At 37.4% G+C, this 27,149-nt stretch overlaps 1 protein-coding gene across 6 annotated transcripts in view; it reads left to right on the forward strand.

The window, feature by feature from the left end:
* Positions 1-27,149, forward strand: part of ST6GALNAC3 (ST6 N-acetylgalactosaminide alpha-2,6-sialyltransferase 3) — a 597,866-nt gene that overhangs the window by 356,125 nt on the left and 214,592 nt on the right. For 5 of the 6 annotated variants that reach the window (XM_067726609.1, XM_067726603.1, XM_067726606.1 and 2 more), the window contains one exon: positions 22,101-22,510. In XM_067726609.1, the coding sequence (XP_067582710.1) occupies positions 22,152-22,510 (359 nt within the window). In that variant the 5' untranslated portion in view covers positions 22,101-22,151. Of the gene's footprint in view, positions 1-22,100; positions 22,511-24,339; positions 24,842-27,149 lie in introns of those variants that run through there. The other variant, XM_067726608.1, reaches the window with a different exon arrangement.

A 27,149-nucleotide genomic window follows, 5' to 3' on the forward strand; every position in this document is an offset into this window, starting at 1 on the left:
CAAAGAAGTGACCAAAGCAGGCAGCTTTTATACCTTTTAGAAAAAGAAAGAATAAATTTGTGAAGAATTAACAAAACAAAGAAGTTTGGGCTTGGGGTAGTAAATTAGTGAAGAAGTAACAAGTTTTGTTTATACAGCCTTCTTGGCCCTAAATTCTCTATCTCTGGTGATAAGGATGTCTCTTTACCTTCTGGTACAGGGAGGGTACCTTCTACGTGACAGATTTATTTCCTGTGTTCAGGGGAACAAAGGAGGGTCAGAGTATCCTTATTGCACAGGCTATTTCTTAAGTAACTCTAATTCAAAATGATCAATATGCCAAGTGGCGTATTTTGGGTGGCTTGCCTTGAACCGCATCACCATCATGTCATCTGTGAATAATTATATTTTTGTTTCTTCTTTTCCAATCATTATAGATTTCTTTTTTTTTTCTCTGATTTGCTGCACTGGCTAGGAACTCAGTACAATATTGCATAGCAATGGTGATAGTGGAAATCCCAACTTCAAAGAGACAGTTTCCAACATTTTACCATTAAATGTGAAGTGCAATGTTTGCTATAGAATTTTTGTTTTGTAGAAACATTTCATTAAATTAAGGAATCTCCCTGTTACTTTTTCTTAACTAAGAGTTGTTTGTTTTTTTGTCTTCGTTGGGTCTTCGTTGCGGTGTGCGGGCTTCTCATTGCGGTGGCTTCTCTTGTTGCGGAGCACAGGCTCCAGGCGCGCAGGCTTCAGTAGCTGCGGCATGTGGGCTCAGTAGTTGTGGCTCGTGGGCTCTAGAGCACAGGCTCAGTAGTTGTGGGCGCATGGGCTTAGTTGCTCCGCAGCATATGGGAATCTTCCCAGACCAGGGCTCGAACCCGTGTTCCCTGCATTGGCAGGCGGATTCTTAACCACTGCACCACCAGGGAAGTCCCTAACTAAGAGTTTTTAATCATTAGTTGATGTTGAATTTTATCAAACTCTTTTTCTGCATCTCCTGAGATGATCATATGGTCATATGATTTTCCTTTTGAAGTGATCATATGATTTTATTATTAATGTTGCAACTTACATTGATTTTTCTTCCTAATTCTTTTATTTTGAAAAATTTCATACGAGTTGCAAGTTTCACCGGACATCATTTTTACTTGAAATAACAGCCAACAGACAAATTATGAATATTCAGATTTAGGTGTTTGGCAGACATTTTCTAAAATGAGTGAAGTGAGCTTGTCAATAACAGGCAGTATATTTAACTAATGACAAAAATTGAACTTTCAAGTCAAAATTAGCATTTTGGAAAATTTCTATTTGTCACCATCAGCTTTCTGGTTTTCCAAAACTTAGAGGCTTTTCTGATGAGGTCAGTGGTAACATCAATAAATGTGTTTAAAATATACATTTGGAAATACCAATGTTTCAAATATCTGCATAACTCGTTGGACTAATATTTTTCCAGATTAGCAGTGTATGATGTTATAAAATCATGCATGAGTTGAAGATCTATGCAAGATACAAGCTAGACAAATGGATTCTGATGCAACATAGACAATTTTATTGATATGGTTTTAGATTCCATATTGCAAATAAACTTTAAGAAACTGCCATTTGTCAAATTTTGGTATAGATTCAAATAAAAATATCCAGTTATCTCCCTTTTACTATGACATATCTTTGTGAAGCTGGATTTTCTTCATCTACTTCAGCCAAAACATGTTTTAATGGATTGAAGCAGAAACAGATGTGAGAATCTGGCTATCTTCCATTAAGCTAGAGATTAAAGAAACTTGTAAAAATATAAATAATATCTTTTTCACTATTTTTGTGGAAACTATGATTACTTTTCATAAAAAAGTGTGTTACTTAGGTTATATGAAATGGACATATTGGTTTTTAAAAAATAAATATATATGTAATTTTTTAAAATTTTCTATTTCTAATATGGTAAATATTAATATATATTCAGCTCACATAAACAACAGATCCTTAGAATACTCAATAATTTTTAAGACTGTAAATGACACCGGAGACCAAAAAGGATGAGAACTACTGCCCTAGGAATAACACCAGACATCCTAAGTTTATGAAAGTATAATGTTACTTAGCACATTTATCCTCTTCCCATGACAATGTAAGAACTTTAAGATATTTGAACTCCATTTACCTCCCTCTCAAATTATATGCTATTTTATGGTACTTTTAATTCTAAAATTTCCTCTTTTTTTTTGTTCTTATGAAGCTTCACTATGATGTGTATAGATGTTGATTTATTTTTATTTATTTCGCCTGGGAGTCATCAGCTGAGCCTTTTGAATTTGTAGATTCTTATAAGTTCTGGAGAATTCTCAGCCATTGTCTTCTGTCCACTCTCTCTCTCCTCTTCTCTGGTCTTTCAAATAAATTTGTGTTAGGCCTTCAAATTGTATTCTCTGTGTCTCTTAAACTATTTCTTTTTAAATCTCATGTTTCATTCTGAACAGTTGCTTCTGTCTTCTAGTTCACTAATTCTCTTTAGTTTTGTTTGCTCTTTGTTCAGCTAATTTACTGTTAAATACATTCATTGAATCCTTCATTTCATGTATCATATTCATCAGTTATAGAACTTCTAAGCGGTTTTTTTTTTACGTCTTTATTGGAGTATAGTTGCTTTACAATGGTGTGTTAGTTTCTGCTTTATAACAAAGTGAATCAGTTATACATATACCTATACATATGTTCCCATATCTCTTCCCTCTTGCATCTCCCTCCCTCCCACCCTCCCTATCCCACTGCTCTAGGTGGTCACAAAGCACCGAGTTGATCTCCCTCTGCTATGCGGCTGCTTCCCACTAGCTATCTATTTTACGTTTGGTAGTGTATATATGTCCATGCCACTCTCTCACTTTGTCACAGCTTACCCTTCCCCCTGCCCATATCCTCAAGTCCATTCTCTAGTAGGTCTGTGCCTTTATTTCCATCTTACCCCTAGGTTCTTCATGACATTTTTTTTTCTTAGATTCCATATATATGTGTTAGCATACGGTATTTGTCTTTCTCTTTCTGACTTACTTCACTCTGTATGACAGACACTAGGTCCATCCACCTCACTACAAATAACTCAGTTCCGTTTCTTTTTATGGCTGAGTAATATTCCATTGTATATATGTGCCACATCTTCTTTATCCATTCATCTGATGATGGACACTTAGGTTGTTTCCATCTCCTGGCTATTGTAAATATAGCTGCAATGAACATTTTGGTACAGGACTCTTTTTGAATTATGGTTTTCTCAGGGTATATGTCCAGTAGTGGGATTGCTGGGTCATATGGTAGGTCTATTTGTAGCTTTTTAAGGAACCTCCATACTGTTCTCCATAGTGGCTGTTCCAATTCATATTCCTACCAGCAGTGCAAGAGGGTTCCCTTTTCTCCACACCCTCTCCAGCATTTATTGTTTCTAGATTTTTTGATGATGGCCATTCTGACCAGTGTGAGATGATATCTCATTGTAGTTTTGGTTTGCATTTCTCTAATGATTAATGATGTTGAGCATTCTTTCATGTGTTTGTTGGCAATCTGTATATCTTCTTTGGAGAAATGTCTATTTAGGTCTTCTGCCCATTTTTGCATTGGGTTGTTTGTTTTTTTGATATTGAGCAGCATGAGCTGCTTGTAAATTTTGGAGATTAATCCTTTGTCAGTTCCTTCATTTGCAAATATTTTCTCCCATTCTGAGGGTTGTCTTTTGGTCTTGTTTATGGTTTCCTTTGCTGTGCAAAAGCTTTGAAGTTTCATTAGGTCCCATTTGTTTATTTTTGTTCTTATTTCCATTTCTCTAGGAGGTGGGTCAAAAAGGATCTTGTTGTGAGTTATGTCATAGAGTGTTCTGCCTATGTTTTCCTCTAAGAGTTTGATAGTTTCTGGCCTTACATTTAGGTCTTTAATCCATTTTGAGTTTATTTTTGTGTATGGTGTTAGGGAGTGTTCTAATCTCATACTTTTACATGTACCTGTCCAGTTTTCCCAGCACCACTTATTGAAGAGGCTGTCCTTTCTCCACTGTACATTCCTGCCTCCTTTATCAAAGGTAAGGTGACCACATGTGCGTGGGTTTATTTCTGGGCTTTCTGTCCTGTTCCATTGATCTATCTTTCTGTTTTTGTGCCAGTACCATACTGTCTTGATTACTGTAGCTTTGTAGTATAGTCTGAAGTCAGGGAGCCTGATTCCTCCAGCTCCGTTTTTCATTCTCAAGACAGCTTTGGCTATTCAGGGTCTTTTGTGTCTCCATACAAATTGTGAAATTTTTTGTTCTAGTTCTATGAAAAATGCCAGTGGTAGTTTGATAGGGATTGCATTAAATCTGTAGATTGCTTTGCGTAGTAGAGTCATTTTCACAATGTTGATTCTTCCAATCCAAGAAAGTGGTATATCTCTCCATCTATTTGTATCATCTTTAATTTCTTCCATCAGTGTCTTATAATTTTCTGCATACAGGTCTTTTGTCTCCTTAGGTAGGTTTATTCCTACATATTTTATTCTTTATGTTGCAGTGGTAAGTGGGAGTGTTTTCTTGATTTCACTTTCAGATTTTTCATCATTAGTGTATAGGAATGCCAGAGATTTCTGTGCATTAATTTTGTATCCTGCTACTTTACCAAATTCATTGATTAGCTCTAGTAGTTTTCTGGTAGCATCTTTAAGATTCTCCATGTAGAGTATCATGTTATCTGCAAACAGTGACAGCTTTACTTCTTCTTTTCCGATTTGAATTCCCTTTATCCCCTTTTCCTCTCTGATTGCTGTGGCTAAAACTTCCAAAACTATGTTGAATAAGAGTGGTAAGAGTGGGCAACCTTGTCTTGTTCCTGATCTTAGTGGAAATGCTTTCAGTTTTTCACCATTGAGGATGATGTTGGCTGTGGGTTTGTCATATATGGCCTTTATTATGTTCAGGAAAGTTCCCTCTATGCCTATTTTCTGGAGAATTTTTATCATAAATGGGTGTTAAATTTTGTTGAATGATTTCTCTGCATCTATTCAGTTGACCATATGGTTTTTCTCCTTCAATTTGTTAATATGGTGTATCACATTGATTGATTTGCGTATATCGAGGAATCCTTGCATATAAACCCCACTTGGTCTTGGTGTATGATCCTCTTAATGTGCTGTTGGATTCTGTTTGCTTGTATTTTGTTGAGGATTTTTGCATCTATGTTCATCAGTGATACTGGCCTGTAGTTTTCTTTCTTTGTGACATCCTTGTCTGGTTTTGGTTTCAGGGTGATGGTGGCCTTGTAGAATGAGTTTGGGAGTATTCCTCCCTCTGCTATATTTTGGAAGAGTTTGAGAAGGATAGGTGTTAGCTCTTCTCTAAATGTTTGATAGAATTCACCTGTGAAGCCATCTGGTCCTGTCTTTTGTTTGTTGGAAGATTTTTAATCACAGTTTCAGTTTCAGTGCTTGTGATTGTTCTGTTCATATTTTTTATATCTTCCTGGTTCAGTCTCGGCAGGTTGTGCATTTCTAAGAATTTGTCCATTTCTTCCAAGTTGTCCATATTATTGGCATAGAGTTGCTTGTAGTAACCTCTCATGATCTTTTATATTTCTGCAGTGTCAGTTGTTACTTCTCCTTTTTCATTTCTAATTCTATTGATTTGAGTCTTCTCCATTTTTTTCTTGATGAGTCTGTCTAATGGTTTATCAAATTTGTTTATCTTCTCAAAGAACCAGCTTTTAGTTTTATTGATCTTTGCTATCGTTTCCTTCATTTCTTTTTCATTTATTTCTGATCTGATTTTTATGATTTCTTTCCTTCTGCTAGCTTTGGGTTTTTTTTTGTTCTTCTTTCTCTAATTGCTTTAGGTGCAAGGTTAGGTTGTTTATTCGAGATGTTTCCTGTTTCTTAAGGTAGGATTGTATTGCTATATACTTCCCTCTTAGACCTGCTTTTGCTGCATCCCATAGGTTTTGGGTTGTTGTGTCTCCATTGTCATTTGTTTCTACGTATTTTTTGATTTCCTCTTTGATTTCTTCAATGACCACTTCGTTATTAAGTAGTGTATTGTTTAACCTCCATATGTTTGTATATTTTACAGCACTTTTCCTGTAATTGATATCTAGTCTCATAGCATTGTGGTTGGAAAAGATAGATGCAGTTTCAATTTTCTTAAATTTACCAAGGCTTGATTTGTGACCCAAGATATGATCTATCCTGGAGAATGTTCCATGAGCACTTGAGAAAAATGTGTATTCTGTTGTTTTTGGATGGAATGTCCTATAAATATCAATTAAGTCCATCTTGTTTAATGTATCATTTAAAGCTTGTGTTTTCTTATTTATTTTTATTTTGGATGATCTTTCCATTTGTGAAAGTGGGGTGTTAAAGTCCCCTACTATGAATATGTTACTGTGGATTTCCCCTTTTACGGCTGTTAGTATTTGCCTTATGTATTGAGGTGCTCCTATGTTGGGTGCATAAATATTTACAATTGTTATATCTTCTTCTTGGAACAATCCCTTTATCATTATGTAGTGTCCTTCTTTGTCTCTTGTAATAGTCTTTATTTTAAAGTCTATTTTGTCTGATATGAGAATTGCTACTCCAGTTTTCTTTTGGTTTCCATTTGTATGGAATATCTTTTTCCATCCCCTCACTTTCAGTCTGTATGTGTCTCTAGGTCTGAAGTGGGTCTCTTGTAGACAGCATATATATGGGTCTTATTTTTGTATCCATTCAACCAGTCTGTGTCTTTTGGTGGGAGCATTTAATCCATTTACATTTAAGGTAATTATCGATATGTATGTTCCTATTCTCATTTTCTTAATTGTTTTTCATTCGTTATTGTAGGTCCTTTCTTCTCTTGTGTTTCTTGCCTGGAGAAGAGCCTTTAGTAGTTGTTGTAAAGCTGGTTTGGTGGTGCTGAACTCTCTCAGGTTTTGCTTGTCTGTAGAGCTTTTAATTCCTCCATCAAATCTGAATGAGATCCTTGCTGGGTAGAGTAATCTTGGTTGTAGGTTTTTGTCCTTCATCACTTTAAATATGTTCTGCCAGTCCCTTCTGGCTTGCAGAGTTTCTGCTGAAAGATCAGCTGTTAACCTTATGGGGATTCCCTTGTGTGTTATTTGTTGTTTTTCCCTTGCTGCTTTTAATATGTTTTCTTTGTATTTAATTTTTGACAGTTTGATTAATATGTGTCTTGGCGTGTTTCTCCTTGGATTTATTCTATATGGGACTCTCCGTGCTTCCTGGACTTGATTAACTATTTCCTTTCCTATATTAGGGAAGTGTTCAACTATAATCTCTTCAAATATATTCTCAGTCCGTTTCTTTTTCTCTTCTTCTTCTGGAACCCCTATAATTCGAATGTTGGTGCATTTAATGTTGTCCCAGAGGTCTCTGAGACTGTCCACAGTTCTTTTTATTCTTTTTTCTTTATTCTACTCTGCAGTAGTTATTTCCACTATTTTATCTTCCAGGTCACTTATCTGTTCTTCTGCCTCAGTTATTCTGCTATTGATGCCATCTAGAGTATTTTTAATTTCATTTATTGTGTTGTTCATTGTTGCTTGTTTCATCTTTAGTTCTTCTAGGTCCTTGTTAAATGTTTCTTGCATTTTCTCTATTCTATTTCCAAGATTTTGGATCATCTTTACTATCATTATTCTGAATTCTTTTTCAGGTGGACTGCCTATTTCCTTTTCATTTGTTAGGTCTGGTGGGTTTTTATCTTGCTCCTTCATCTGCTGTGTGTTTTTCTCTCTTCTCATTTTGCTTGTCTCACTGTGTTTGGGGGTCTCCTTTTTGCAGGCTGCAGGTTCGTAGTTCCTCTTGTTTTTGGTGTCTGTCCCCAGTGGCTAAAGTTGGTTCAGTGGGTTGTGTAGGCTTCCTGGTGGAGGGGACTAGTGCCTGTGTTCTGGTGGATGAGGCTGGTGGGCAGGTCCACGTCTGTTTGTGTGTTTTGGGGTGTCTGTGGACTTATTATGATTTTAGGCAGCCTCTCTGCTAATGGGTGGGGTTGTGTTCCTGTCTTGCTAGTTGTTTGCATAGGTTGTCCAGCACTGTAGCTTGCTGGTCGTTGAGTGAAGCTGGGTGTTGGTGTTGAGGTGGTGATCTCTGGGAGATTTTCGCCGTTTGATATTACGTGGAGCTGGGAGGTCTCTTGTTGACCAGTGTCCTGAAGTTGGCTCTCCCACCTCAGAGGCACAGCACTGACTCCTGGCTGCAGCACCAGGAGCCTTTCATCCACACGGCTCATAGTAAAAGGGAAAAGAAGTAGAAAGAAAGAATTAGTAGAAGAAAGAAAGAAAGAAAGAAGAGAGAGAGAGAGAGAGAGAGAGGGAGGGAGAGAAAGAAAGAAAGAAAGGAGGAAGGAAGGAAGGAAGGAGGGAAAGAAAGAAAGAAGATAAAGTAAAATAAAGTAAGGTAAGGTAAAATATAATAAAGTTATTAAAATAAAAATATAATTATTAAGAAAAAAATTTAAAAAAAAACAAACGGATGGATAGAACCCTAGGACAAATGGTGGAAGCAAAGCTATACAGACAAAATCTCACACAGAAGTATACACATACACACTCACAAAAAGAGGAAAAGGGGAAAAAATTATAAATCTTGCTCTCAAAGTCCACCTCCTCAATTTGGGATGATTTGTTGTCTATTCATGTATTCCACAGATGCCGAGTACATCAAGTTGATTGTGGAGCTTTAATCCACTGGTTCTGAGGCTGCTGGGAGAGATTTCCTTTTCTCTTCTTTCTTCTCACAGCTCCCAGGGGCTCAGCTTTGGATTTGGCCCCGCCTCTGCGTGTAGGTCGCCGGAGGGCGTCTGTTCTTCGCTCAGACAGGACGGGGTTAAAGGAGCAGCTGATTCGGGGACTCTGGCTCACTCAGGCCAGGGGGAGGGAGGGGCACAATACGGGGCGAGCCTGAGGTGGCAGAGTCTGGCGTGACTTTGCACCAGCCTGAGGCGCCCCGTGCGTTCTCCTGGGGAAGTTGTCTCTGGATCCCGGGACCCTGGCAGTGGCGGACTGCACAGCCTCCCAGGAGGGGCAGTGTGGAGAGTGACCTGTGCTCACACACAGGCTTCTTGGTGGTGGCAGCAGCAGCCTTAGCATCTCATGCCTGTCTCTGGGGTCCGCGCTGATAGCCGCAGCTCGTGCCCGTCTCTGGAGCTCCTTTAAGCAGCGCTCTTAATTCCTTCTCCTCGTGCACCAGGAAACAAAGAGGGAAGAAAAAGTCTCTTGCCTCTCCTAAGTGGTTCTTTTTCACGTACAGTCCATCACTTTTTATAGTTTTCATTTCCCTGCCAACATTCTTACTTGGCTTTTATCTCCTTGAACACAGTGAACATAGCTGTTTTAGTCTGCCCTGTAATTCCATATGTGGAGCTCCTATAGGACTGTTTCTATTGGTTTTCTCTAATGGTGTTTTGTCTTTTCATATATTTGAAATTTTATTTGTAGCAATAATTTGAGGCCTAGGGTGCCATTATGTTTCTCCAGGGAAGAGTTTCTTTGCTTTGTCCAGATGTCTAAGGTCATTTAGATGTTTAGGACTACATCATGTAATTTCCAAAATTGAGGTTTTCAGAGCCAACCAATTGACGTGAAAGAAGATGATAGATTTTTGCAAGACTGGTTTATTTCAAACTTACTCTTAGGATACCTCTTAGCAGTCGTAGTCTTGTCATGTCTGCGCACAGGTTGGGAGAAGAATTTCCAGACACGAAGTATTTTAGAAAAGAGTGAGTTTATGAAGAACAAAGAGCAGAGTTAGTGAGGGGCACTTCAAATACAGTGGGCCGACTTCCTGATAGACCAGGGAGAGCCGGCCCCCTTTGTGGGCTAGTAGCCAACTTTTATAGCCTCAAGACAAAGAAAATTCCTGCTGGCAGCATGGCATTAGGTGATTGGTTAGGATGCTACAAGGTTACTACATGGTGATTATTTTGCCTAATGTGGGGTGGGGGGGACACTGTCTGGTTTAGATTAGGAGAGCCCATGGCAACAGTTGCTTTTGGAGCTTGGTTAATTCTTGAATTTTTGTCCTGTGAACTTGATGTAGGGTGTCCTTTATGTAGGGTTCCACATAGTCCAAAGTGGATGTTGATTTACCCTTTTTGGGCTCTGGATTCTGATCTCTGTCCTCCTAGACCCAGGAGGCTGCCAGAAACAGAACTTAGCTAATTATTCCAGAGCCACAAATTCCTCCAGGGCAAAACTAGTCCTTAGTGTTGGTGTACCTCCCTGAGTTCCAGACTTCCCCAGACTGGCAACTCCTCACTATCTTGTTAGGTCTTGGATAGTCTTAAAGAGATGGTTTTTATATTTTTTTCAGTTATTTTAGTTACCATACATGGAAAGATGGTCTGAATTTTGCAAGTTAACATACTGAAGCAGATATTCTCATGCTGGTTTGTTTGTTTGTTTGTTTCTTTCTTTCTTTCTTTTTCTTTCTTTCTTTCTCCTATTGAATGATTCTTTAAATTCCACAGTGTTTTACAATTTTCAACAGTTTTTCACATACATGATTTCATATAATTCCATAATAACCCTTTTTTTCCCCTACCCCTATGTTGCCCCTCCCTCTTTCCTCTCCCCACAGGTAACCACTAGTTTGTTCCCTATATCTGTGAGTCTGCTTCTTTTTTGTTTTATTCACTAGTTTGTTATATTTTTTAGATCCCACATGTAAGTGATATCATACAGTATTTGTCTTTCTCTGTCTGACTTATTTCACTTAGCATAATGCCCTCCATGTCCATCCATGTTGCTGCAAATGGCAAAATTTCATTCTGTTTTATGGCTGAGTAATATTCCATTGGATATATGATATACCACGGCTTCTTTATCCATTCATCTGTTGATGGATATTTAAGTTGCTTCCATACCTTGGCAATTGTAAATAATGCTGCTATGAACATTGGGGTGCATGTATCTTTTTGAATTAGAGTTTTTGTTTTTTTCAAATATATACCCAGGAGTGCAATTGCTGGGTCATATGGTAGTTCTAGTTTTAGTTTTTTGAGAAACCTCCATACTGTTTACCATAGTGGCTGTACCAATTTATATTCCCACCAATAGTGTGCAAGAGTTCCCTTTTCTCCACATCCTCATCAGCATTTGTTATTTGTAGACTTTTGATGATAGACATTCTGACAGATGTAAGGTGATATCTCATTGTGGTTTTGATTTGCATTTCCCTGATGATAAGTGATGTTGAACATACTTTTATGTACCTATTGGCCATCTGCATTTCCTCTTTGGAAATATATCTATTCAGGTCTTCTGCCCATTTTTTAATCAGTTTTTTTTTTAATGTTGAGTTGTATGAACTGTTTTTATTATGTTGGATATATTAACTTCTTATCAGTTATATCATTTGCAAATATTTTTTTCCCATTCAGTAGGTTGTCTTTTTGTTTTGTCAATGGCTTTCTTTGCTGTGCAAAAGCTTTTAAGTTTAATTAGGTCCCATTTTAAAAATTTTTGCTTTTATTTCCTTTGCTTTAGGAGATAGATCCAAAAAAATATTGCTACAATTTATGTCAAAGAGTGTTCTGCCTATGATTTCCTCTAGGAGTTTTATGGTTTCTTGTTTTACATTTAGGTCTTTAATCTATTTTGAGTTTATTTTTGTATCTGGTTTTAGAAAATGTTTTAATTTCATTCTTTTACATGTAGCTGTCCAGCTTTCCCAACACTACTTATTGAAGAGACTGTCTTTTCTTCATTGTATATTCTTACCTCGTTTGTTATAGATTCACCATAAGTGCGTGAATTTATTTCTGGGCTGTTTATTCTGTTCCATTGATTTGTGTGTCTGTTTTTGTGCCAGTACCATGATGTTTTGATGACTGTAGCTTTGTGGTATATTCTGAAGTCAGGCGGCATGATTCCTCCAGCTCTGTTCTTCTTTCTCAAGATTCTTGTGGCTATTTGGGGTCTTTCGTGTTTCCATACAAATTGTAAAATTTTTTGTTCTAGTTCTGTGAAAAATGCCATTGGTATTTTAATAGGGATAGCATTGAATCTGTAGATTACCTTGGGTAGTATGGTCATCTAACAATATTAGTTCTTTCAATCCAAGAACATGGTACTTTTTAATGATAATGAATTTGAATATTCTCTGTTCTTTGGTTTTTGCATTTCCAAACTGGAAGGAATGACTTATACTACAGCTTCCTTCCTGAAGCCTGTAAGCCACATTTTTCTCCTTATTCGCCAAACAAGCATACCCTTAAGATATACAATACAAGCTTATCTCTCCCTGTCTCCAGTGAAGGAACATAACCCCACTAAGACATATTTGTTTCCTTATCTCTTCCATTTACTCATTTTCCTACCATTTCCTTCCACTTTCAGTTTGGAATTCATGTTACTAGTGCCCATAGTTATTTCTCAACTTTGAATTTTCAGTACACCACTTGCCTCAATCTCCAGCCCTGAATCAAGCTAGCTAAACTCTTTCTTCATCCTTGCCTCTGTGCTCCTAAACAGTGTGAGAAAGAATGCATAACCTTACAGTATATTCATCAAAAGTCTATAATTTCTAAATTCTAACTGTGGCATAATTGGCAATCCTTTTGATTCTTGCTCAAAATATTCTCTTTCTCAAAAGTTCATGTCTCTTCCGCCGTCTGTTAACCTTACCTCTAAGTCTCTCAATAATTAACCCTTACTTGCTTTATAGAAATATAAGGGAATCTGGAGTAAACCCTAGTTGTATTCCAGTCTTGTAAGGTTACATGTTTCTCCTCATTCTTAATTCTTTTTTTCCTGTCTCAGAGGAAGAGGTGTCTCTACTTTTTCAAAGGCTATTCATCCAACTGTGCTCTTAAGTTTTATTTATTTATTTATTTATTATTGAACTATAGTTGATTTAAAATATGTATTAGTTTCAGGTATACAGAAAAGTGATTCAGATATATATATCCGAATATAAAAGAAGTAAATATACATACATTTATATTTAAAATATAAAATTCTGAAAAGGATTTTCAGATTCTTTTCCATTATAGGTTATTACAAGATATTGACTATAGCTCCCTGTGCTATATAGTAGGTCTTTGTTTTTTATCTATTTCATGTGTAGTGGTATGTATCTGTTAATCCCATACTCCTAATTTATCCCTACCCCACCCTTTTCCCTTTTGGTAATCATAAATTTGTTTTCTACATCTGTGAGTCTGTTTTTGTTTTGTAAATACGTTCATTTGTATTATTTTTTAGATTACACATATTAGTTATATCATGTAATATTTGTCTTTGTCTGATTTACTTCACTTAGTATGATAATCTCTAGGTCCATCGATGTTGCTGCAAATGACAATATTTCATTCTTTTTATGACCTAGTAATATTCCTTAAATTATTGATTCCTATCTTTCCTGGGTTCTCACTCCATTAGTGGCTCCTTTTCTTGTATTTGCAATTACTCCCTCTTCACCAACCCCTTCCTCTCAAACTATAAACCCCCTAAAGCATCCTCCAGCCTAGAAAATAAAACAAGATGAAAAAAACCAAAAAACCTGTATTGAATGAATGTCAACAAATGTTCAATTTATCACTAGCCTTATATGCTGGCAGAAATTCTACATGACAATTAAGAGCATTTGTAAGGTAACATGATTTTCCTTGCTTCCAAAGCAAATTCTGGCGAGTACATAAAGAACACCTCTCATGCTATATAATTAACAATATCTTTGTGGAAATGAAGTTCTCATGCTTGGTACTACATGCAAACCTGCAGTATCTTTCCCATTTGTTCTTCATAACCTCTGACTTATAGGACTGATTTCAATCCTAACTGCTGCTCACCAATCTAGCAGTGTTTGAGGGGTAATGGAAGGATTTACTACACTAGCATCTAGTGCGTGAGGGATCCAAATTTACCATTTTGTTTTTCATCCTTTTTTATCAGGCATTATGGTCTAATTTGCCATTGCTATTTCCTCTAGGACAATATTTCTCAAACCTAGATGCCCACTGTAATCATGTGTGAAACTTAAAAAAAAAAACTTACGTGCAGGCACCATCCTCAAGAGTTGTCTGATTCAAATAGTCTGGGGTGAAGTCCAGCCATTATAATTTTTTTAAAGCTCCTTTGGTCATTGTAATGCACAGCTAGTTAAGAACCATGTCCCTAGTTGAGCGACATGTGAGATACTAATACCATAGCATAAATCAGCTTTCTCTCTTACTCTCTTTATGTGATCCATGAAGAGATAGTATGTTAGCACTGGGTCCTGAGCTCATCTTCCTGAAGGGAGAGGAAAATAATCCAGAGGTAAGTTGGCCTCAAAATCAGTCAAATTTTGGTATGATCTGATAGTGATAGTGAAATATGAATTACTCCCATTTTCTCAGTCTATAGGTGAAAACTCTTTTTTGGTTTGAAAAGACTCATTGTTTGCCTTCCAGTCCAGAGAAAGCAAACTGCTTTCCTTTGGTGTGCCTTCATGATTATACAGATGGCATTTTCTAAAGGAAGTTCCAAATAAAGAGAACACATCATCTACGGTGACTGAGAAACATAGTTTTATGGTGCTGGTTTTAGAATTATCTCTTGACATTAACATTTTTATGCACCCCCCTATTAAGTTTTATGCTTGGATGTAATGCCACCAGGTAGGAATCAAGGTAAATGCCATATCCCAAATCCACAGAGTCAGAGCCAAACTGTGGGTTATCAAATGTATCTTTTTATGTGCTGTTGCTCATAGTGTATGATTTATACACACTGCTTTTGAAAGCTGCATTAACTGAAAGAAGCTGGCTGTGGAGGGGTACAAAAGTACATATACAGGCTGGCTTAGTTGAACTGTGTTGATTTCTCTCTAGAACAGTCTTTACAATTCTTTGTTCACAGAGGTCTGCTGAAAGTGACTCAGTGTAGATGAAAACAGCTTGCTTAACCATTCCTGAAACACAGGAAAAATTAAAATACATTTTTTTCTTTGTCAAGCAATAAAAACAATGCCAGATTGTTAATGCCTTTTTTGTACCTTTCACTTGAAAGACCTCAAAAGAACATCGAGGAGAATAAAGGCAAAATCTGTTCCCCAATGGCGTCATTATACATGTTGAAGCCTCTAAAACTAAAATTCTAAAGACATTCAGGAAGAGTAGAGGAATAAATGACAGCAAACTGAAGAGTGTGTCTCCAGAGCTTTGTTCAACCTGCTTTGTTCAAATTTATTCAAATTGCATGATGAAAAGCAAAGATCTCATTTATTTCAACATTAAAGTAGTAGATTAGTGAATGGTGAGTCGCTAATTGTCCTGTAAAGCATTTAAGGTGCCAGGGGTGCCCCACTGCCGATACTTTAGATTGCATTCTCATGGTTGAAGTGAAAGCAACCCTTAGAAAATATAAAACAATGTTTTTAATAATTTAAGCCGGTTCGATTCAAACATGATTTTCGTTCTGAAATATTTATCGAAGCTCCTGCTTTAATTTGAGATGAGCAAGTTTCATTTTAGACTTCAAGACATCAAATAGAAATTCATTTTCAATATGGGGCTAAAGTAGGGAGATAGATTATCTCTGTCCAGTGCTGTGTGTCATCCCTGGCTGTGTCTGCTTACTTGAATTAGCAGGTTTGGTTAAATTTTACTTGAATTTTTAGTGACCTTTTCTAATCCTGACTGTTTCATAATTTAATGTCTTGACCTTCGTTTTCTGTAGAGCCACCTCAGTGATAAATGCAGAGATTTAATAACTAGAACTGGTTGACAGGTGACCTTTCGTACCTGGCCATTTCTCTTTGCTGGGGAAACCACACTGTTTTGCAAGTTTTAATTCACAGATTTTAATTATCTATTGTATTGTCTATAAGCTTATTCATGGAGAAAAAAGTAAAGGTTAAATATTTCATTCTTCTTACTGATTAAAATGTAAAGTGCTTGGCAGTTGTCCCAATATATCATTCAAAAAGGAAAGGGCAGTTTGTCAGATTCTTACCCAAAGAAGAGAGAAGGGGAATTTTCCAGAGTGGTTGGTAGCGAGCAGGATGGAGAAAGTGGCCAGGGGGTGAGCTGTCTCATTAGCTGGATGAGGGTGACCGTGTGTGTGTGTGTGTGCGTGTGTGTGTGTAAATTTAGAGCAGAAAAACAGAAAGAAGTCTTTAACTATATGTGTCCTAGTTTGAAGAGAAAAGTGACTGTGACTCAACAAAAGGTGAAACTTGCCGATCAGAGTGAATGACCTGTTAGTTTTGGTCATTTTTTCTTTTTTCAACCAGGCAAGGATCAGTTGGGCATGTCATGGTAAATTGGTTCCTAGAGTCCACCTAAATAATATTTACACACAGGAAAATAAGGCTAATTATTAAAATACCACAGACTCTTAAAAAGAGATGAGAAGAGCCACGTCTTCCTCCTTACCTCCATAGTAGCAAGGATTTCTGGCGCTTACGTTCTTCAACGTTTATGCAAACGAGAATCCATTTCTGTGCTACATGCTCATGCTTCGGAAAAGATAAAAATAAAAATCAGCATGCCTGTAAAATGACCTACAGGATGAGCATAGTATCCCAGGCAGCCAGTGTCCTAGAACCTACATGCCTTCTTCATATGGAGAGGGGAGCGACTCAAAGAGTTAGAGGAGGGCTTGGCGTCTCCAGCAGACTTTGCTTCCCAAGGACTTGAAAGCAACCACTGGGGGCTTCTAGAGTGCATTTGCCTCAAGGAGTCTTTCCGACAGGGGGAGGTATTCTCTTTAGCCACGGAGACCAGCTTATAACAGCATCTGCCATGGCCTTTTGTTTTCTCGGACATGGACTGTAATCATTTAATGCTTCAGAAAGAAACACGATTCACTGCTGCTATGAAAAAAAGTTTGAAAAGCAGATTGAGTGAAAAGATGTGGAGGACCATTTTAAAGCCAATAAAATTGGTCATGATTAGATTATCTTAGACTAAAATTTCAGCCGTATTTCAAACTGAAATATTAAGAAAAAAATGTCCACATAATTTCTTCTGCCATCATAATGCCATTGTCAGAAAGGAGAGGTTAATTCTACCCCCATGCAAACTGTAACACTCCTGAGGGGACTTTCATCAGCTAAGAACTTTGTCCTGTTTTGGTGAAATTCTTGGCCGCCAGCATGGTTAAGAACATTAATTTATAATTTAATATAAATAATTTTAATATGATACTGGGTGAGATTTGCGGTGTTTGCCTGTATGTATATTAGGAATAGTGCAAATTAATAGTAAATATTTCTTTAATATCCCCCACTTCTTAATAGTGCTGTGAATGCATTTCATGAAAGGTAATATATGCTCTCTTTTTAACCTGAAAGACATGTAGTACCCACTGGACATCATGTTTGTCTCAATTTCGTCAACTCATTAATGGGAAATAAAAACTAACTTTTGAAGAATTTATTATGAGAACTGAATGGAATAATGTAATAAAGTGCTGGGCAGGATGACTGGCCCATAGTATGTATTCAATCATGTTAATATCAATAAATGTAATACACCATACTTATACATCTCCCTCACACTGCTTCTTCCCTCTCTCATCCTCTCCCTGCATCCCAGACAGGAATCAAGTCCTTTTTCTTATAAGGAGGCAAATGTCAAGATTTGTTTTAGCAGAGAAAGGACCTGTTTTTCAAGGCAATCCCTTAGACCTTTAAAATAGTATATGAATTGACCCTAGCTGATCATAAAACTTCCCCACCTACCTCAAGGCTGTGTACTGAGGTTAAAACTCACACTGATTAGAATTCTAAAATTATTTTACCCTTAACAGAGCCTTGCACAGAATAGGTGCTAGGTAAAAATTACTTGATTGTTTACTAGATATCACCAAATACTTAACTTTCCCCAAGCTGACTGTTATTTCCAGATATGCAGGTATAGAGCCAGTATTATTTTGCAGAGGGAGAAAATACCCAAATCACATAAGGCAAATCTTGGAGATATTGCAGGTTCAGTACTGGACCACTGCAATAAAGTGAATATTGCAGTAAAGTCACACGAATGTTTTGGTTTCCCAGGGCATGTAAAAATTATGTTTACACTATACTATAGTCTATTAAGTGTGCAATAGCCTTATGTCTAAACAAATACATGCCTTAATTTAAAAAATACTTTATTGCTAAAATACTCTAACCATCATACGACAATGTGGGTTGCTGCACACCTTCAATTTGTAAAAAACGCAATATCTATGAAGCGCAATAAAACGAAGCCCAGTAAAACAAGGTATGCCTGTATAATGATGTTACCACTAAAAAAAAAAATCAGTGTCTTAGATGTCAAATAAAAGAAAGCGTTTGACATTTGCGAGCTTTCTCTTAACAGTGACACAGTTGCCTAGACAGGGTCAGCTGTATATTTGTGGTGATCTCAGTTTATAGACACAGCCCAAGCCCAAGCAAAGCGTTTGGCTTGATGTTTTGAGTGTGCAAGAGGAAAAGACAAAGAGGTCAAGTTTGTTTTTAATAAAGAAAAACAAAAAATAGGGACAAGTCAACTGAAAAGGAGAATTGAAAGTTAAGATGAGGCTTGATAAAGTGGAGCCAGATAAATCTTTCCAAAGGTCTCGGAAAATCCAGGGCCTCAATCTAGAAAGAAACTGCTTACTGAGGCAGAACTGAGCGAGTGGACACATATGGAATAAATTTTCAAGCAAGGGCCTCAAATCAAATAACATAAACGAGCTCAAGAAACAGCAGGACGTTTTAACAAAGAAAGTTGAGATCACAAGATGCAGCGATAAAGCTAATAAAAGGAACTGAGATAACCAGATAAGAGCAGCTCTTGGGTCAAACCATCCATTCATGCCCAGGTGCGGCTTTCTTTTTATCATAGCTTACTGTAGTTTGAAGGTGCCTTCAAACATATAAATGAGTCCCTTGTGCTTTAACAAGCTCTTTGTGTTACCTGAAGCTTCTGATTATGATTAGGATTGTTTCATTCATCTAGCCCTGCGCTCTTATCATGCTGTAAAGATGGTTCCTGCAACCAGGTGGTAAATAGAGCAGTCACTCCATGCAGCCATGTCTCCCGGCACCTCATTCAGGAAACCAGACAGCTAGGCAGGTCTGAGAACAAGAAGTATGACATGCAGAAGTTTCTTACCACTCTGGCCGTGGTGACAATATGGCCAAGCGAATAGTATAAAAGAAAGGGGCAATTTAAAGATCACAACCTATCCCCAAAGTCATTACATTCGTAGCACCCTGCCCAATTACATGTTTGTCACATAGACAAGCTGTTATTCCCAGTGTTTGCCCTCAAGTTGTTAGTCAGCTGCTGACCTCGTAAACTGCACAGCTGCAGCATCCTGATATGTTGTCATGAAACAGATTGTGATGTCTTAATTGATCACTCTCAGAGGTCACAATTGTCAAGTGAAACCAGTATACTGATTTTTATTAGTTAAATTAAGCTTTGTTACAGCAGAACCAGCTAATTCACTTTAACGACTTGGAAATCCAATGCAGATTGCTACATGTTGTAGATTAGAACACACCCAAGGCTTTTTCTTTATATCTTTCTTTTTGATTCTTTTTTTAATGTGTGGAGGCCTGTATCCTCAAAATGTTTTTATTATACAGTGAAGCAACTTCTTGGAACAATAAATGGAACCTAACCTCCCTGTACCATATGCATCTTGGTGATAAGTTGGAATGTGCCATGTGACCCACACAATTTAAATCAGGCATTGATTTGTGTGACTCTAAGTGAGTTTGGAGGACTCCGCTAAGTGTAATGGATGTCAGGCCCAGCTGCAAATCGCCTGGCAGGAAGAACATTGTGTTCTTCCTTATCATCCCCAAAGACTGTGGGCTCCTAGGTGCTTGAGGAAGGGGCTTAGATCAATGCCTGATTCTCAGAGGCATCCCCTTGTGCCTCCATTTGCCCACTGGTGAAGTTTTCACTATGACACCAACCTAGAGAACCCCATTTCCAAGTGCTCTAATATACTCACCCGCTTTGAGCAGACCTATTCTAACCTGGCGCCTGGATCACCTGCTGCCCACCTTAGTTCAGAAATCTTACTGTAGCAGGAGTGATGGACAGTCCCTTTCATAGCAGAGTTTTAAGGCACTTCACAAATGGACCTTTGTGGGCTGCATAAGTAAAGCTTTTTTGAAATTCTTAATTTGACATCTCAAATAAATACCCTTGTCATTCTAGTGTATTTTACAGTGTACCATGAAAACAAAATCAAAGAAGTAAAGTTAAATTAATGTAATAACTGTTAGCATCCAGAATACAATGGGAAGCATAAGGATGCTCATCAAAGCAATTTTTTTGTGATATAAAAAAATCAGATAATAGCTAATGCCCAGAAGGAGGCAGATAGGTACATTATGGTACATCCATACAATGGAATATTATGCAGGCATTAAAAATATCGCTAAGGACTATTTACTAACATGGGAAAGTTTAATGATGTGGAATTAATTGAAAAATCAAGGCGGCCAAATTGTATAAATGGTATTTCTCAACATGTCTAGAAGGAAGAAAATACCACAAAACATTGTAGCCGTTGTTGAGTGGTGGAAATATGGAGAGTTTTAATTCTTTTTATATTTTTCAAGTTTTCCACAATAAGCCCATATTACTTTAATAATCAGGAAGATAAATAAAAGCTGCTTGAGTAGTTTTGTTATAACATTTGCTGCAGGAGTCTGTGTTCAAGTCACCTTAAATCTAACAGGTCTGGAAATGAGCTCCTGCTTCCTCCCCCGGTCTGTTTCTCCTGAAGCCTTCTCCTTCTCAGTTAAAGGCAGCTCCAGGCTTCCAATTTCTTAGGCTAAAAATCTGAAGTTATCCTCGACTCCTTTCTCTCTCTCAGATCTCACCTTCCATCTACTGGTCAACTCAGCAAGCCCTACCTTCAGAAAATATCCAGCATGTGACCAGCTTCTTACCACCACCTCTGCTACCCAACCTGGTCCAAGCCATCATCCTCTCTTGCTGGGATTATGGCAGCATCCTGTTCTCACAGTTTCTACCCCTGCCTTCCTTGTGTCAGTTTTCCACACAGCAGCCAAAGCTGTTACAACGTGACTTGGATCAGTCATTCCCCTGCCCAGAGCCCTCAGTGGCTCTTAAGTAAAAGGCCCTAAGTGACGGCTCCCCTGCCACCTCTCTTGCCCCAGTACTCACTTGCTATTCTCAGTGCTCTGCCAGGCCACATTGCCCTCCCTATTGTTCCTCTCCTACCCTGGGGTATTTGCAGAAATGCCTTTTTTTTTTTTTTGCAAAATCCCATGGTCAGCCCTTTTACTTCGTTCAAGTCTTTCCTCAAATATAATTTTTTCCTGAGGCCTTTTCTGGTCACTCCACCAACACACACACATACATTCACATAGATACATCCTTACTTCCTTCCTTGCTTTAATTTTCCCTATTTAGTACTCACCTCCATCTAACATATACTGTGCAGATTTGTCTGTTACCTTTCTTCCCTCACTTGAATGTAAGCTCTGTGGGAGTAGGGATATTTGTTTAAAATGTTCACAGCTGAATCCCCAACCCCTAGAACATGGTACATAGTAGTTAGTAGTTAGTCAAATAACTACTTTGAGTCCCTACCATTGACAGTTGTGTGATAATTATCCTGGTGACTTTTCTGAGTCTCTTTGCTACTCAGTTTGCCCACCTAGATTGAACCTGTTGGTATGTTGATATGTTTCTTCTGGATTGCTTTTCTCTTTTCAACTAAATCAGTAATTCTAGATGAATTGGAAAAGTCCATTTCTTCCCTAATATTAAGTTCAGGGTCTTAATAAATTATCTTAATTAATGAATTATCTTAATTATCTAAATTAAATTGCTTTCATTTCCTGACTTAACCACTATATATTGAGCTACTATAGTATTCCAGGGACTTCTGGGGAGTGAGGTTAAAATGAAGAAGACAGACATTGATTCTGCTGTTACTGAGTTTACCGTCTAGTAGACAGGCATAATTAAATAATAAATTAAAGTGCAATACAACTACTGTTGGTTTGGTATAAATATATTTCAGAGGTATTCCCACACTCAGCAGTTATGCACAATATCTGGATTTTCTGTTTTCCCAGAGGAACTTGTTTGGATAGATGGAACTTACTAATTTACACATTTCTTCCCCCGCCCTGTTTCTCTTTTTGTTTTTCAGCCTTTGCAACTGGACTGTAACCTTTGTGCCATAGTGTCAAACTCAGGTCAGATGGTTGGCCAGAAGGTGGGGAACGAGATAGATCAGTCTTCCTGCATTTGGAGAATGAACAATGCCCCCACCAAGGGCTATGAAGAAGATGTTGGCCGCATGACAATGATTCGAGTTGTATCCCATACCAGCGTTCCTCTTTTGCTGAAAAACCCTGATTATTTTTTCAAGGAAGCAAATGCTACTATTTATGTTATTTGGGGCCCTTTCCGCAATATGAGGAAAGACGGCAATGGCATTGTTTACAACATGTTGAAAAAGACTGTTGACATCTATCCCAATGCCCAGATTTACGTGACCACGGAGAAGCGCATGAGTTACTGTGATGGAGTGTTTAAGAAGGAAACTGGGAAAGACAGGTGAGTCCTCTGAGAAGCAGCCTTATTGTCTTTTATGCTAAATCTTTGCTGAGTTCTTTTGCCAGCTGTCAAATGAACAGAGTAACTTTTCAAACTGATTGTTATATGTTTTGGACTATTATGATTACTTGATGAGCCAGCAGCTAGGCCCCATTTATTCCACCTACCCCACCTTCTGTTCTCTCCCTTTTGATTGGCTTGAGGCTCCAAAAAAGCACTGGCTTCTTCCCCAAGGTATCTTTAGATTTCTTCTTATTTAGCTCAATTTGCTATTGAATAAATTGGATTTTAGCCGAAAGAAGTCTACACATTTCTGTTTTAAAATAGAAATGTGAGAGAACTTTAGGACCTAAACTCCTTTGGAAGCTGTGGCAAAAATTTACTGAGAGCACAAAACAGAACAAGCTATTGATTCTCTAATAAGGTTGCATAGCTTCTTGCCTGCAAATAGGTCCTACGATCGTGAACACCATAACTTAGCATTTAACATGTTAAGCAGAATACCATGTTGAAATTATGCATTCCTTAAAATCATTAACAGTGGATTCTTGAAGGGAAATGAGATATACATACCGTTCACTCAATGATCTAAAAACCAATTTGCATTTTTCTCATTACATCCGGTTTTCTGCAGCATTCTGTAAACCGCCTTTCCCGAGGCCTGCCTGTCTTCTTCTTCTACTCCTTACTTTTGCTGCTTCCTCCCCCTGCTTCTTCTTCCTCTTCTCCCTTGTAACTATTGCTCACCACTCTTTCTTCCTCTTTAGAAAGGTAACCAGTATGTGAGAGAGAAGTAGAATTATAAATTAGTTTACCTTAGTTCATATATCTAGTTCTAATCAAGAACGGCTGCAGGAAAATATTGAAACTGATTGCTGAAAGTTTGAATTACTGTGAATTTTGCTTTTTTGTGTAATACTATGGATAAATTGAGCATTGACTATAATTCCAATGTTAACATTCTGATTTCCTCAAAATATCTGTCTTTTATTCTTCCTTATTATCAAATTTAAACTTTCAACTATATTGCAGTGTGTGCTTGAGAAGGGAAGTTTCTGATGTCTCTGGATGTAATTTAAATGCTGATAATTATTTTAAAATCTTATCTGGCTCAACTCTCCTACTGATAATGTAGGTGGAATTTAGTGTTTTCTACTTCTGAGCACCAAAAATGCATAGCTTCTAATGAAATGCAAGACAAATAGCCACGATAGTGGCCCCTTCCACTTTAGTGTTAGCAAGAAGAAGCCCAGTGTTAAGATTTGAAGCAGTGTAGCATAAACAGTCCAAAGAGACAGGCACTCGGGATAAAAGGAGTAGGTACGTGCTTCAAAGAAATACTCTCACATGTAGCACCATTCTATATAAATACGACCATTCTCAAGTGGCTTTGGAAATTTCTGGTCTCTCACTAGCCCAGAGCAGTGCAGTTAATTAGGTATATTTGGTTTTTCATTAGTAACATTTAGCCCTCGGGGTATGCCCTAGTCATAACTATAAGCCCTAGAATAATTCTGGGGTATCAGAGAAGAGCTCAGCATGCTGTCTGTCCCCATGTGTTTATATCATGCTGGCTTTGCTGTGAGCTTTCGGTGAGACAGCACTGTCACAGATGTGTGGATTGTACAACAAGCACCGGAAGAGAATAGCTTTGGGAGATTCAGTTTCCTACTGGCTGTGATGAGGAAAGCTGTTTGTATAGTGGGAAAAAGCACACTTGGTAAAATTAATTTGCAGGTATCATTCAGTTGGTAGAGTTACCAAAATAAAAGTAGAAAAAACAAGTCACAATGATTTTATGATGCTTTCTTGCTGTTTTCTTCCCCAAGTCTAATCCCGTCTGGTGCTTCACTGAATACTACAAACAGACCAAAGAAGACAACTATGCTAGAAATGAGCAGAACAGATGGTTTTGGTAAAATCTGGTTGGATGACAAAAGGTCTACCAAAACGACCTCAAGGGTAGCAGTCTCCACAATGATTTAAATCTGTACCCTAAATTTAGCCGTGTGGATTTTATTGTTAAAGATTTTCCCATAATGACCTGATGTTCATTGCCAGATTTCAAAGAAGGATATTTTTTAGCTTTTTATGAAGGAAAATGTCAGACTTATAGGGAGACTAATGCTGTAGTGAACTGCTGTATACCACAGCTCAGATTGAATAATTATTAACTCATAGCCAATCTTGTTCTATCTATACCCCTGTACACTTTCTCCCTCCCCAAGGATTATTTTGAAGCAAATGCCAGATATCATATTATTTTATTCATAAATATTTCAGCATGTATCTCTAAAAGATAAAGATTCTTAAAAATAAACACAATGTCATTGTCCTACAGAAAAATCAGCATACTTTCTTAATAACGATATATATTTAGTCTGTTTTCAAATTTCTCCAATGATCTCATTAATATTTTTAACAGTTAATTGAATCGGGACTAGTGTTAAATTCTGTGCATGTTCAAATCAGGATTAGCATAAGGGCTTTACAAATAATTGATACGTCTCCTATATTTCTCTTAACACATGGCTTCTTCTCTCCCACTCTCTCCCTGTATTATTGAAAAAAAACCTAGTCATTTGTGCACAATCTAGATTGTGCTGATTGCACCCCCATGATACTTCTACTTTGGTATCTCTATATTGAGGATTTATTGGATTCGGGTCTAATTTTTTAAAAAAAAATTATCAAGACTATTAGGTGATACCTCTATCAGGATGAAGACCATCTAGTTTTCTGTCTCTTTATGTTAGCATTCATTAATGATCATTGTCTAGATCGAATAGTTCATTAGAGATTACAGAATGGTGATATTTCATCATTTCTTTTTCATTTATTAACTAATATACCTTATAAAGAGAAACTTGGTCTCATTAACCATTTGGTTACCATGAGATAGAAGATGGTACCAATTCTTTCTCTTTATTAGTTATTTTTTGTTTTTCTTTTATTTTTTTATACAGCAGGTTCTTATTAGTCATCCATTTTATACACTGCAGTGTATATATGTCAATCCCAACCTCCCAATTCATCACACCATCCCACCCCCTGCTGCTTCCCCCCTTGGTGTCCATATGTTTGTTCTCTACATCTGTGTCTCAATTTCTGCTCTGCAAACTGGTTTATCTGTACCATTTTTCTAGATTCCACATACATGCGTTAATATAGGATATTTGCTTTTCCCTTTCTGACTTACTTCACTCTGTATGACAGTCTCTAGATGCATCCACATCTCCACAAATGACCCAACTTCGTGCCTTTTTATGGCTGAGTAATATTCCATTGTATATATGTACCACATCTTCTTTATTCATTTGTCTGTCGATGGGCATGTAGGTTGTTCCATGACCGGGCTATTGTAAATAGTGCTGCAATGAACAATTGGGGTGCATGTGTCTTTTTGAATTATGGTTTTCTCTGGGTATATGCCCGGTAGTGGGATTGCAGTGTCATATGGTAATTCTATTTTTAGTTTTTTAAGGAGCCTCCATACTGTTCTGCATAGCGGCTGTATCAATTTACATTCCCACCAACAGTGCAAGAGGGTTCCCTTTTCTCCACACCCTCTCCAGCATTTGTTGTTTGTAGATTTTCTGAAGATGCCCATTCTGACTGGTGTGAGGTGATACCTCATTGTAGTTTTGACTTGCATTTCTCTAATAATTAGTGATGTTGAGCAGCTTTTCATGTGCTGTCTTCTTTGGAGAAATGTCTATTTAGGTCTTCTGCCCATTTTTGGATTGGATTGTTTGTTTTTTTAATATTGAGCTGCATGAGCTGTTTATATATTTTGGAGATTAATCATTTGTCCGTTGATTTGTTTGCAAATATTTTCTCCCATTTTGACGGCTGTCTTTTCATCTTGTTTATGGTTTCCTTTGCTGTGCAAAAGCTGTGAAGTTTCATTAGGTCCCATTTGTTTATTTTTGTTTTTATTTCTATTACTCTAGGAGGTGGATCAAAAAAAGATCTTGCTGTGATTTATGTCAAAGAGTGTTCTTTCTATGTTTTCCTCTAAGAGTTTTATAGTGTCCGGTCTTACATTTAGGTCTCTAATCCATTTTGAGTTTATTTTTGTGTCTGGTGTTAGGGAGTGTTCTAATTTCATTCTTTTACATGTAGCTGTCCAGTTTTCCCAGCACCACTTATTGAAGAGACTGTCTTTTCTCCATTGTATATCCTTGCCTCCTTTGTCATAGATTAGTTGACCATAGGTATGTGGGTTTATCTCTGGGCTTTCTATCTTGTTCCATTAATCTATATTTCTGTTTTTGTGCCAGTACCATATTTTCTTGATTACTGTAGCTTTGTAGTATAGTCTGAAGTCAGGGAGTCTGATTCCTCTAGGTCTGTTTTTTTCCCTCAAGACTGCTTTGGCTATTCGGGGTCTTTTGTGTCTCCATACAAATTTTAAGATTTTTTTGTTCTAGTTCTGTAAAAAATGCCATTGGTAATTTGATAGAGATTGCACTGAATCTGTAGATTGCTTTGCGTAGTATAGTCATTTTCACAATGTTGATTCTTCCAATCCAGGAAAATGGTATATCTCTCCATCTGTTGGTATCATCTTTAATTTCTTTCATCAGTGTCTTATAGTTTTCTGCATACAGGTCTTTTGTCTCCCTAGGTAGGTTTA

This window comes from Pseudorca crassidens, chromosome 2, assembly GCF_039906515.1.
Source record: "Pseudorca crassidens isolate mPseCra1 chromosome 2, mPseCra1.hap1, whole genome shotgun sequence".
NCBI classification, from domain to species: domain Eukaryota; kingdom Metazoa; phylum Chordata; class Mammalia; order Artiodactyla; family Delphinidae; genus Pseudorca; species Pseudorca crassidens.